The sequence below is a fragment of the Micropterus dolomieu genome, linkage group LG13, assembly GCF_021292245.1.
Source record: "Micropterus dolomieu isolate WLL.071019.BEF.003 ecotype Adirondacks linkage group LG13, ASM2129224v1, whole genome shotgun sequence".
NCBI classification, from domain to species: domain Eukaryota; kingdom Metazoa; phylum Chordata; class Actinopteri; order Centrarchiformes; family Centrarchidae; genus Micropterus; species Micropterus dolomieu.
The window spans coordinates 28636689-28650109 of record NC_060162.1 but is presented as its reverse complement, the minus strand read 5'-3'; the positions used below and the strand labels follow the sequence as shown (position 1 = coordinate 28650109).

The following is a 13421-nucleotide window of genomic DNA, read 5'->3' as shown; positions in this document are numbered from 1 at the left end:
TCAGTCAAAGTTGCTCTTCTATCAGCTTGAATCAGTCGGCCCATTCTCCTCTGACCTCTAGCATCAACGAGGCATTTTCGCCCACAGGACTGCCGCATACTGGATGTTTTTCCCTTTTTACACCGTTCTTTGTAAACCCTAGAAATGGTTGTGCGTGAAAATCCCAGTAACTGAGCAGATTGTGAAATACTCAGACCGGCCCGTCTGGCACCAACAACCATGCCACGCTCAAAATTGCTTAAATCACCTTTCTTTCCCATTCTGACATTCAGTTTGGAGTTCAGGAGATTGTCTTGACCAGGACCACACCCCTAAATGCATTGAAGCAACTGCCATGTGATTGGTTGATTAGATAATTGCATTAATGAGAAATTGAACAGGTGTTCCTAATAATCCTTTAGGTGAGTGTACAGCACAGTATGTGGCCGTTCATTTGAAAACTCTGCACCTCACTTCTTTTCTTCTCACTAACGAACTAACTGGTGCCTTAGTGGACAGAACTGGAAAGTCCTGTCCTGTTAGGTACTAATAATAACAATAAAAACTTTATTGATGTAACACCTTTCATTCAGAAACTGCAGCTTAAAGTGTTGGGTACGAGTAATGAAAGAGGAGCAAACAATTTAACCAGTTAAAACTTTACAGTATACTTAAAAAGAGGAGGAAAGTAACGCTTTACTTTAAGGACAGTTTTGTTTTAATTAATATTCAATAATTACAACTTTTCCTGTGAAGCATCCATACCTGGTCTAGAAACAGCTCATGGATGATTACACACATGATAACACAGTTTAATACAGCATAAAGAGTTTTAAAACCCTTAGTAATTGTTTACACCCATGTACCCAAGACATGTTGAGCTTGAACATTACTTCTTGACACTGGAATTGTAACTTAACAAACACAAATTCTGAACTCAAGGTCAAGGCGTTTGCTCAGCTCAGTAATTATTAAATAAATAGGTATAAGTATAACTATAGTGCATCCTTATTACATACAGGTATAATCAATATATTAAATATCAATAGTAAATAAATGGTTCATATTTCTATAAATATTGTTTGTCAAACAAGCCTCAACTGATGTTGCTCTCATCAGATTTAGGTGCAAAGAATTCCAGGGTTTGGTTCCATAACTACAGAAAGCAGTTTTACAGTAGGTGTTTGTCTGAAGGCTCGGATGGAGTTCACATTTATAGACAAGCACAAGAATCTCAAAGTGGATCTTTAAACTGACTGGAAGCCTGTGCAGGGACACTAGAAGGCCGAACCAAACTCACCTCTAATAAAAGCATGCTGAAGCTTCGTCGCATTACTGGGAGAAAGGAAAGGTCTGACCATGGCAATATTCTTTAAATCAGTGGTTCTCAAATGTTTTGACATCAAGGACCCCTAGGTTGACACAAATTAGACCACGGACCCCCATCTGATAGGATTTTTGCTTTTAGATGTTTTATTACAGAAAGTGTATGAAACCTATGACCCAAGTACGCCATCGAGGATCCCTGGGGGTCCCTGGACCCCGCTTTGAGAACCACTGCTTTAAATTATTTCGTTTGAAGAGGTGAGTTTGGTATATGTGACTGGAAGGTTAGGTCAGAGTCGATGGTAGTACTCAAATTTCTGTAAAGCTTGTTATGTGCTGAGAAAGTGTTTTTCTCTTTGCTCCTTTGAACCAAAACTACCAATAACTTTGTCCCGATTTAGTTGGAGAAAGGTAGCATCTAAAAGCAGCAACAATTGGAATTGAACCTGTCAACAGATTAACTATTGAATGTAGTAAATGATGAGTGACTGCTGAAGCCAATAAAGAGATCTCATTCAGTTAGATTTAAGTGTTGTGTTGGACACAGATGATCCTTACATATTAATGACCAGACTTGAGAAATAGGTGGGTCTCTCTGGTGTCACGCTTGACTGAAATTATTTGTTTATTGTTAGTTTATGTACTCACAGTAGCTTGATGTTGATTATAAAGTTCCTCAAGGAAATATTATGGGAGTTATTTTACTGTCTTTATACATGCCCCCTCACGTCAACATTATACTGTCTCACTGATTTTATTTTTTCTCTCCTTTGTATATGATTTTATCCGCTTAACATTGTTTTGATCCTGTTTTGTGAAGCACTTTGGACTGCATCTCTCCATTAAATTATTATTGGAACTGCATAGAAGAGTTAAGAAGAGTGTGATTGTAGGCAAGTCGCACCACCTAGGTTAAAATGACTTCATCTTATATACTTTTTCTGTATTTAACTGGAGTCTCAGGTCCCTTTTTTAATAATTGACTCGCGACCATGTTAACAACTAAACTGATCCTCTGGTGATTTGACTCGGGGTGGCTGGACCTCTTTCAATGGTGCAAATATCATACAGTTTACAAATAATAAATGCAATGCAATTTGTACAGGCCTACTGCTCAAAATGCAGACAGCTAACTAATGTGCAGCAAATAACTGAGTCTACTTTCAAGGGCGTTCAAGGACTGATTTAGGTCATTTAATATACTGTACAGTGCATAAAGATGCCCAAGGCAGGATGATAAAGTTGTGTTTCTAAGTTTTTAGGGGCCTACACAAAACTACACACAGCAGCAGATGTGTGGGCACATACAATCTAAATCAGGGGTTTTCAAAGTGTGACACTGTGGCCCAAACCCCAGACTGCTGCGCCCCCTCAACACCCCCAATACCCAGGAAGTATAATGTTGCACTAGCTGGGCTCAGTTTTTAGCGTATATTTGTTTACATGTTGACTGATTTAAATTTTTAAGATAAATTGTGATAATTGGGTGTTTAAGCTGTGTGTCACAGCCCCTGCTGCTGCAGCCAAACTACAATAATTAACTTCCTGTTGTTTTCAGAACACCAGCATGCACCTGCTCCTTTCCCCACACAGTATCTTTGCCTCACATCCCTCCCTCCGCTTCAACTTTCCCGCGCCCCCCAGAGGACTGGGTTTGAAAACCATCCATCCATCCATCATCAACCGCTTATCCTGCGTACAGGGTCGCGGGGGGCTGGAACCAATCCCAGCTGACATCAGGCAAAAGGCGGGGTACACCCTGGACAGGTTTTGGTTTGAAAACCCCTGCTCTAAAATGAAAATTGCCAGCATGAACTAGAGCTCTATTACTTGCAGAAATAGGAAAAAATTACTTGCATATTTATTTTTTGGTTTTATTGTAAACAAAAAAAAAATGATTCAAAGGAGAAATACATATTCTGACTGAAACAATAAAGGCAAACAGATACATACAGGTATATGTTGTAGGACATGACATGTTTAGTCAAGCAATAATCAGTGTCCTGCACTGATCTTGAACACCTTGAATACAAAGGAACAAATGTAATATGCATAAAAAATATACAGTAAGTCAAACCATAGTGACAGTGCTCTTGTCTCATTTCTCTGATTAGAATTGTAACACGATTTATGTCAAAACACATTATATTGTCAGTGAAATTATTGTCAGAAAATGGTATTTTCTGAGAATACCATCTCAGAGCTTATATAATGAGGGCACAATAACAATCAGAGAATGGAAACAAAACTCTGAAACTGATAAAAAAAATACCAAAACAGTACACTGAATAGTGAAAAGAGCAGATTTAATGTGTGTTATATATGAGGTTGCCTGCAGAACCTTAAATAGCACCTTAAATATAAGTTGTAGCACACCGCTTCACTCATTCTCAACATGCTGTGGTGAATTGAGAAAAATGGGCAGGACCTAAAGTTGATTTTAAATACTGACTGTGAATGAATATCATTCCCTTGTTACATTTGACACTTGGCGGCACAAAAAAGCAAAAGCAATACAACTCTTTACCACAGTCAGTGCCAGGATATTTATCCATCTTCACGCTAAATACTAGACTAGAAAGCTTTTGAGAATAATTACATTATCACAATGCTGCAAAAACGGGTCATTTCCTGATTGGTCCTGATTTCTAGTTTCAAAATATTTAGCCTGCCAAAAGTCCCTTTCTGTTTCTGCAGAGCTGAATGGTCTGTGGCTGAGGTGGCTAAAGGAGGCTGCAAGCACAACAACCTAATGACTAAAATCAAAGGAAAGTGAGATAGCAGTCAAAGCACTAATGAGATTAACATGTTTTGGAAAGAAAAATAAAGTCCAAGATTTGAAGATACGTAAGGCAAAGCAGAGGTAAAGTGTGCGCCTCCAAAACTTCAGATTCCTTTCTGTGTGTAATGTCAGCAGCGTGAACAAAGAAATGGCTGTAGCTGGTGCCCAGGTGGAACAGGAACAAGACTGAAGGGTGGACGGACTTGTGCTTCTGCAAAGATAAAGTATACAAAGCTACGCAGAGAGGGGTGTTATGGGTAACAGTATGGTCCCAGAGGCTGTCAGAGCCTACGCATACACCTCACAAATCTCAGCAATGCATAGTTGACTTCCATCATCAATTCAATGGTTGAATCATTTCACTCAAAACCACAAATGTCAGAGAATGTAAGTATTTAAATCAGTGGTTCTCAAACCAATGTAAGAATGTGAGTGTTTCTGTGAACCCTGTTAAATTTCTACACGTGTTTCCCAAAGCAGCAATTAAGAGCTTCTTCACGTCAGCTGTCCGTGTTGCAGAAGATGGTGCTGAATCCACTTTAAAGTAACTTATTAGTAACATATTTAATTGTTTGTAAGCTGTGCTATATATTAAACATACATACATGGCAAAGCATAAGTGCAAAGTGTTCCTGTGTGAGTGTGTTTAATGCTGGGTTCAGACCGCCCCGAAATGTTTCTGCTCAGATCGTCTCTGTGTCAGATCAGGATATCATAGAGTCAAATACATTCTTGCTGTCACTTGGCCAAGAGTTGACAGCTACATGTTGGTCCCTGCTCAATCGTAGCTTTCAGTCTTTCACATTTAGAAGAAAATATTACAGTTTAACAATTTTGAGCTAATATGCTAAAGACAGCAGAACATCAAAACGTCCTGTTCTTCCAGCGAGGGCTATGTGAGAATCATCGTCAGGCTATGCCAATCAAAGGCGCAGTAGGGCATGTAGCATGTAGTAGGTAATGCTTTCACCATAGTAGTGACATTTCACCTACTACATATTACCGCAGTATGCAGTACCTACCACATACTGCTTTTCATATTAGTATGCAGTATGAAACTGTTAAATAGATTTATTTTGCAGTATGTTAGGCCAGGTTTAGTCAGTTTCCAGTTCTGGAAAGCGGAAGTAAACAATATGGGAAATATAAATGTAAAAACACTTTTATTTCTAATTTAATCTTGAATCTAAGGAGAGCAAGGCTGCAGCCTGTCAATGTTTTTGGCATGACTGAGGAACATATAATGTGCACATTTTGCCTCTCCAGCTATGCCATCATGGAGCTGTTGGCTGACCTAAGGGCTGATTTGGAGCCATGCCCAAACTTCTTGCAACTCTGCATTTCAACACAACAGCTGTGGCAGTCTCTCTACACTCTTTCAACCTGACGTCGATGGATCATGGTAATATTCATCCAACCAGAAGGAATGATCACCAACTGTTCACAGCTTGCCGGGCGTCATTGTAGGTATTGGAGAGGGAATGGGGCGTACAGGGACAGGAGATCTGCACACTGCAGATGGTTTGCCGATCGTTCCCTCTGGCTGGATGAAGCACAACGTTCCTGATTTTACGCATGATCCACAATGATACAGAAATATAGAAATTAATGGCAAAAAAATGGCCCCCCAAAATTGCACAAATCATGTTTTTAGGGGAGCTCATCTTATTAAGGGGAGCTAAGCTCCCCCTGGGTACACCTTAGTTCACACCTTTGCCTCGTGTCTGGGTCAGTCCAGCATACTGTAGCTCAGGGGTTTTCAAAGTGTGAGGCGGGCCTCCCTTGGGGGGCTCCAAACACTTTCAGGGGAGGCTCAGTGAATGGAAGTGAAACAATATTACATTACTTATTGCATTAGTTATTCAAAGGAGATCACTTAGAATAGCCTACATGTGTGAGAGTACAGAGATACGGTAGTTCTTGTGTTTTCCCTCCATCAGAGTCAGAAACTAATAAATGCCTCAGGACGGACCTTTTTTTGAATCTATTTGTTGTAGTCAGAAGTTATGTCAAACAGCAGTATTAGGCTATTTTGGCTCAAATGTTTCGTGTCTATGGGATCAAATAATATAATCATGATCCCACAGGCATCCAGGAATGGAGCGAAACTTACCAAGTAAACTCAAGATATGGTGGGGTGGTGCCGTTTCCCAAGCTTTGTCTGAGGGGAGGCCCGCAGTCTCAGACTTTGAAAACCTCTGCTGTAGCTGTTTATGCTGGGGTTTTCCAGAGTAGTTTTTCAGGTGTGCTGTCGAAAATACTTAATTGGTCACAAAAGGTCATCTAAGTTGAACACAAAGTGGTTCGCTGAGTGTTGCTTGACGCAGCAGCAAACCCCCCTAAGCCATTGGAAATACTGGGCTTTATAGCACATCGGTGCAGTTCTCGCGGTGTGCCTGTAAGGCCCATAACACATTAATTTTGCAAACTTTATTTCCCAAATATTTTTTAGGAATATGGAAGAGCTATATTCACACCTTTAAAGTGTGTAGTTAACAAATGATCCACTGAGAGAGTTAATGTAAACACTACATAAAAGTGTTGAGGAAAAACTGGTCAGTGTCAAGAAGTGTTATATTTAACTCCAAAAAGTCAAAAATTACTGTAAATCAGTGTTAAGGTACCAACACTCCAAAAAGAGTTAAATTAACACTCCGTGGTGTGGACCCATATAAACACTCTAAAAAGTGTTAAAATCAACTCTGACAGTGTTAATTTGGGTTTACTCATTTTACTGTGTGGAAATCCAAACATTTGACCACTTCTTCTTCTTTTTAATAGAGAATTGTAAATGGGCAGGTCATTATTGCCAACATTCTACCGCAATTGTTTCCCTCTTAAATTTCTGCAGGCTTTTTTTTTTATTATTAAATCTTATTAAGAATGAACTCCCTTGTACTTTTACAATCGCAACCGCTGCCGCCATTTTCACAAGTCTGAAAACAGTTTGGTGGTTCCTCCCTTTTCGTTATGTAGCTAAGATGGCATCCATTGAGACTAAGAAGTGTCCAGCATCACACACTCAACTCTTTGATTGTTATGAGTGTACCGGGTACTCATAGTGCACTGCATTTTGCTATACTCGTCAGTGTTAACACACTTATGCACTCTGCGTCACAGTTCCACTTAGCACCAACAACAACATCATTCCTCTTTGCTTCACCATGTTTACGATTATGAACTGAGAGTACTCTGTGCTATTATTGGTCAACGTTGGGACACTTCATGGAATTTGTTGTGGAAAGCAAAAGGTTGACACGCATTTCTTTCTGTCAGGACGTTGTGATGCTGTCGTGCACTATGCTACACTACACGGGATAAAATGATCAGTTGTCATGCTCAACGCCCGTTTTCATTCCCCACATCCTACCTCTGTCGGGTTGAGCTATCATCAGGCTGTTAGTGTAGTCTGAACCTAGCATAACAAAGTAAACTTAGTTTTTGGATTCAGCTGCTGTTGGAGGCAGACGTTACTCTTTAGCTCATGTGAAAATCTAAAATGAAGTTTCATGCATTTGCAGTTGTGAGAACATAGGCAAGGTTTGAAATTCTCTCTCAATCTCTCTTTTTCCATTCATCACAAAACTACTTCAGTCACTTTTCGTCTCTATCATTCAGTGCTTTCAAGGGGAGACTGTTGGATAGTGTGTGCCATTTTATGTATGATATATGTATCATCAAGACTACAAAGACGCAAAGACCGAGTATTTGGAGGGAGGTAGTGGGCTGCAGCTAGGGAGGAAGGATTTCCTGTGAACACCAAACTGTGGATAACTGATCATATAATGGTGTTTATTCAGATTCTCTGCTGTCATTAGTTAGTTTATGATGTATATGTACTGCCAACTATACAGAACAGCAACATTTCAAGGAGTATACCTATGACAATTGTGTAGTTTAAGTTATGAGGCTTGGTGAAGGGATGTTTTGTTTTAGTATATAGTAGTGTTCAGCAGTGTTGGGCAGTATTATTTTTTTCAGAAACAAGTAGTTGGATTACAAGTTGAAATTTAGTAATAATCTGTTACTGTCCCACCAGGAGTTGGACGGAGGGTTGGTAGCAGAATGCTCTGTGAATGGGTTGGAGGGACAGTTAGAGGAGAAATTCAACTCCAGGTAACTCCAAAGTTGTCTTATTTATATGTTCTATGTTCTTTCCTAGCTTGCTAATGTTAGCCACTAATATTCATGCACACAGGATTGAGCTGCTTTTGCAGTTGGAGGGTGTTACCAGTCAACTCCCCGGCTTCTCTGTGAGGACAGAACCTCTGTAGTGCTGTGTGCAGTCGGTGCAGTCACTGGGGCTAAGCTAGCAGCTAGGTAGGTAAATACCTGCATAACATCCGGCTGCTTGTTAAATCACAATGCTTCATTTTCTATTAGTACATGTGTTAAATACAGAAGATGTAACTTGTGGGCGCTGCGCTGTAATGTAACAAGTGATGTAACTAATTATAATGATATAATTAAATATAATTATAATTTCTGTTACTCTTTAAATGGTGGAGGACAAATTCATGCATCTGGATTTTGGTGCCAAAGGCAGGGTTGAAGTCTGTCAGGACTGAATTTCACCACCATCCACAGTTTTAACCAGCTGTCTCCAGATGTGTATTTTCATCTCTAATTGACAAAAGCGTTCCTGGCCCTGAAAAAGTATGCATATACTAACTGACGGTTACTGTGAAACTATACTCTCAGTAAAATCTAGAAACCATGTACATGTACAGTATTTTCAAATGCTAATCTCTTGATTTCAAAAAACTATTTGGTTGCAGCAGGCAATGATGTTGGCAAGAGTTTGCCTTAAGTAGGTTTCCAAAATAGCCAGAATGTTATGTATGGGGAATTAAGCTGAAAAGTCAACCTACTGCTTTTCAGAGGGTCATCAGATGTATGTATGTGAACCTATTTAGACCGAAAATCAGAGCAGCCAAAGAAATCCATTCCTATGCTGCGGGGGTAGCCTTCCAGCACCTTTAACGCCACAGGATCAAACTTCCAGTAGTGCAGCCCACTCAGGAAATTGGCGTAGCCTGCCAGAGGGTGAGAGAAGGAAACAGTCAACTATGGACCTTCCCCAGTCATCAGGCCAGAGACAAAGAAAACTAACATAAAGGTCAAATGGTAGGTTCCTCCCGATCCCAGTCCTCACCATATCTGTCCCGAAAGGCTGCATCAATATGGCTGGGCAGTCCTCCCCACTCATGCATGCTGCGAGGATGGACGTCATCGACTCGATTCTCCAGAAGACTGAATGGCCAGTAAGAAGCAGACTTGAAGAGGTAGACTTTCTCCCTGCGTTCCTCTCCCCACTTCAAAGCTGCTTGGATATCTGTTACAGGAAGACCCAGCTGCCTCACTGAATCTGGTCCTGTAATCTTCCTCTCAGCATCAAACACCCAGTAGCTGTCACCTGTCATAGTAAAAAGAAACAAAAGCCCAGGACTAGACTCATTTACCTGGACCTAGTATGTCATGGACTACTGTCCCAATTCAGAACAAAACAGTTAAGGCTGGCCTACGAGTTCTATAGCAATACCTGAGTATTGAGAACCCCTGGGAACCCTTCACACTACAGGATCATTTGGGCCAATAATTAGTACCGACCAGCCTCGGCTCCAGAATGCCGCAGCAATTATTTGGAGGGACGAATCAGACACAAAATCTGTTCATTTATCCTCTAGTCTGCGGTGGGTTATGTTCTACTTTGACTGATTGTTGTTATTTCATCTTCTCTACATTTAATCTTTTGACGCCACAATCTGATCTGGCTCAAAGGACCTTTGTACCGGACAGAAAAGCAGTGTTTCGTTGTTCTCTCCGGTTTCCAGCTGTAGCAAGCTAACGTTAGCTGAGTTAATTAAAGCTTACTCAGTTGGTTGACTGAGAAATGCATCTCCGGCTGACTTTTTAATGTTTCCATTAAGAACGCGTAATAGGGTCTTAAATCTGCACTTGATGGCTAACGTTACATGATATTATTCTAAAAGACTGTGGCTGCATGTCCTAGACAAAAAGTCAGCAACCTCACTATTTTTGCCTTTTACTTTATTGTTTTGTATTTTCAAACAATATGTTTCACTTCACAAGAGAAAAGGTTTGGTTTTAGAAAAGTGATTAAAAAAGACATCCCCCTCTAGACTCTTGATATTGTAGGTATTGCTCTTACTACAGCCGCATGCACACCACTTCAACATAAATCCAAAGCCTGACCTGCCTTGCCTAGTTACAGTTACTAAGCTATGATTGGACAGTCATTGCTTAAGGGGGAGGGGTTTAGTGAACAGTCAGTTGCACAAATTGCGTGTCAGCTGACTCTTCAACCCTTTCCAGGTCTCAGATCTTCTCCTCTGAAGATCGTCCTTCAGTATTTGTATATAAGACCATTTTAACTGTGACTTCAACTTTTATAGTATTTCAACTGTCTCAAATGTTTCAACTGCAAGTCTTCAGCAGCACCTTTTCAAGTTTTCTTTTGTATTATCACCAACCTTGGAAAAACCAGATGTTGCCAGACTTGTCTTCATATGCAGCATCGATGTGGTCTGGAATGCCTCTCCAGTGGCGTGAAGCCAAGGCTGGATAGCCAGCTTGTAGCTGCCCATCACGGATTCGCCAGACATATCGAAACTTAAAGAAGAACAGCTCTCCCCTGATCATGGACACAGCATCAAAGTTGGTCTTGCAGGCGTCCGGCTGGAACACAATGACATACACAGCAGGGACATCTGTGTCTGTGGACTGTTATGAGAAGCTGCAAAATGCAAGACTTTGAAATCTTGAATTACAGTGCATGTAGCTTTGAGGTCTATTCCCAGTATTTACAGTATGTCTCACCATTCCAATGTCAATCTCATTGGTCTCTGTTATGTCAGGCTGTGCAGGCCGAGGGGGGCCATACAGATATTGGATGCCCCTCTTATCGTCCTCGCTCAGCTGCAGAGGGTAGGAGTCGCTGTAGAAAGGACACATCACAGCATCAAGTTCCAGGGAGTGCTGCAGGCCCAGGACATGGCCAAACTCATGAGCTGCCACGTGTAGGAGATCAGTGCCTATACGGGACAGCAAGGGATAAAGTAACAGTGACACTAATATAAATTGTTCAGTTTGTCTCTTTAGTGGATTCTAATGAGGAACAGACGAGCTGTAATTTTAAAGAAAACCCCTTTAAAATCTGATTTTGTTCAACATAAACCGAGACCTCCATTATTTCAAATATACTCACCCACACTGTTGCCCACTGTCCAATGCTCATCATAGTCAAAGTGGACTTCCCCCTCTCTGTGTGTCCTGGGGAAAAAGGCGTGGGCGAGGATTCCTCCAGGACCATCAAATGGTAAGTTGTCTCCATGCCAGTACCTACACAAGAACTTTTTATTGTACAGAAGCAATTTAATATGCAATATCACTCATCTAAAGCTATTTCTGTATGCTTAGGATGTTGGCAATCCAGGTGGGAGGATCAAAAAGAAATATCAGTTTAAATTATGCTTTGATACAGCAATAACTTCTTGCTTTTTACAACAGTTGAATGTGTGAATGCTGAATTGTGAACATTACATTAGTCCAGTCAGACCAATTAAAAAAGCAGCTAAACTTGCTGGAGGTTGCATGTGTATATGGTGTCATGTATGTCCAATAAATTTGTGAATATTTGAGATATACTGTATGTGTTGACAGCTCATAATGCCAGAAGCACACTACAATATTTCTCTTAGCAAATCATTTGTAGTTATGGGGTTTGGGTTATGTTTGGGTTCCTTGTCCTTAGTTATTTTTGTATATATATAGGGACCAAACGTGGACATATCCTGACCCCGACACACACACAATTACACCCAAAGACAACTTTGAGCCTAAGACAAGAGTTGGGGAATTGAACAGCAAACAACTAGAGGACACCTCAGAGTTTTCTTCAGTGGACTTCAAGAGATCGAGCCACAGAGGGTAACCAACTGAAGAATCATCGGACTCTGAAGTCTTTCTCTCTCAACTGCAACAAAGACTGAAGACTTTTAGAGACAATTTGAGGGCTTTGGACAAAGCCTCAGGTTTCAACCAGAGTCAACAGCCCAGCAGCGGAGGAAGGATTTCACTGTGGGACAACTCCTTCCACTCCCCTTCTCTCCAAAAAAGAAGACACCAAAATACTCAAGCTCAGCTATCATAATCAGGTTTTGAATTTTAGTTTTAATCAGTTTAAGTTGTATGCTTGCCCTTGCTTAATTTTGCAATAAAATATATAATCACTGCATTTAAAGTACCAGTAATAGACATTGAATTTATTTCTTCACTAAGGTAGTAATTCATTAGGTAAAGTGTGTTTACCATCTTTAAGGTTCTTATAGGTTGCTCTAGCCAACGAAATTAACTTATCCTTGGGGCCTATTTTCCTGGCCACTAAACACAATCCTAGCAACTATACCAAGTGCACTGATCAATGAGAAGAGAGCTGTCGTTAACAGGCGTGGCCGGGGTGGTATTTGGCTCTAGGGCTATTCAGTCAGGTGCCATTTCAGAGTAAGCAGGGTAGGCGTTCGGAAGAAGACAGTTAGAAGCTAGGCGAATCTCTTCGACACCAGCTTAGTTTTAATTACTTTTTAACGTGGGTTTGCTAGTTTAGTTTTTATTTTTTGAAAATGCTTAGTTTTAGTTTAGTTTTTATTAGTCAGCTAAGTCAGCGATCAGCTAAGACATTGGAAGATAGTCTAAGCCCCCCTTGGAGGCAGGTATGACTGGAAATGTGTTATGGTTATGGTTATATGGTTATATTAAAATCTAAACCTTTATTAATCAATCAATAGGTATTAAAACAATGTGAAGCACAAAGAGACAGGTTGGCTGAGATATCAGTGAGCCCATAAACACACACTAGCTGACATGCAGTAAATACAATGGGTACGGAAAGTATTCAGACCCCTTTAAATTTTTCACTCTTTGTTTCATTGCAGCCATTTTCCAAAAATCAAAAAAGTTCATTTTATTTCTCAGTAATGTACACTCAGCACCCCATCTTGACAGAAAAAAACAGAAATGTAGAAATTTTTGCTAATTTATTAAAAAAGAAAAACTGAAATATCACATGGTCATAAGTATTCAGACCCTTTGCCGTGACACTCATATTTAACTCAGGTGCTGTCTATTTCTTCTGATCATCCTTGAGATGGTTCTACACCTTCATTTGAGTCCAGCTGTGTTTGATTATACTGATTGGACTTGATTAGGAAAGCCACACACCTGTCTATATAAGACCTTACAGCTCACAGTGCATGTCAGAGCAAATGAGAATCATGAGGTCAAAGGAACTGCCTGAAGAGCTCAGAGACAGAAT

The 13421-nt window shown here is 40.4% G+C and overlaps 1 protein-coding gene across 1 annotated transcript in view; it reads right to left on the bottom strand.

The window, feature by feature from the left end:
* Positions 1–3165: 3165 nt before the first annotated feature.
* LOC123981916 (stromelysin-3-like) overlaps positions 3166–13421 on the bottom strand; it is a 33501-nt gene continuing 23245 nt past the window's right edge. The window contains exons 4-8 of the mRNA XM_046067159.1: positions 11316–11449; positions 10928–11142; positions 10582–10786; positions 9243–9503; positions 3166–9123 (exon numbers count right to left, since the gene is read on the bottom strand). Of these exons, the coding sequence (XP_045923115.1) occupies positions 8996–9123; positions 9243–9503; positions 10582–10786; positions 10928–11142; positions 11316–11449 (943 nt within the window). The 3' untranslated portion in view covers positions 3166–8995. The remainder of the gene's footprint in view (positions 9124–9242; positions 9504–10581; positions 10787–10927; positions 11143–11315; positions 11450–13421) is intronic.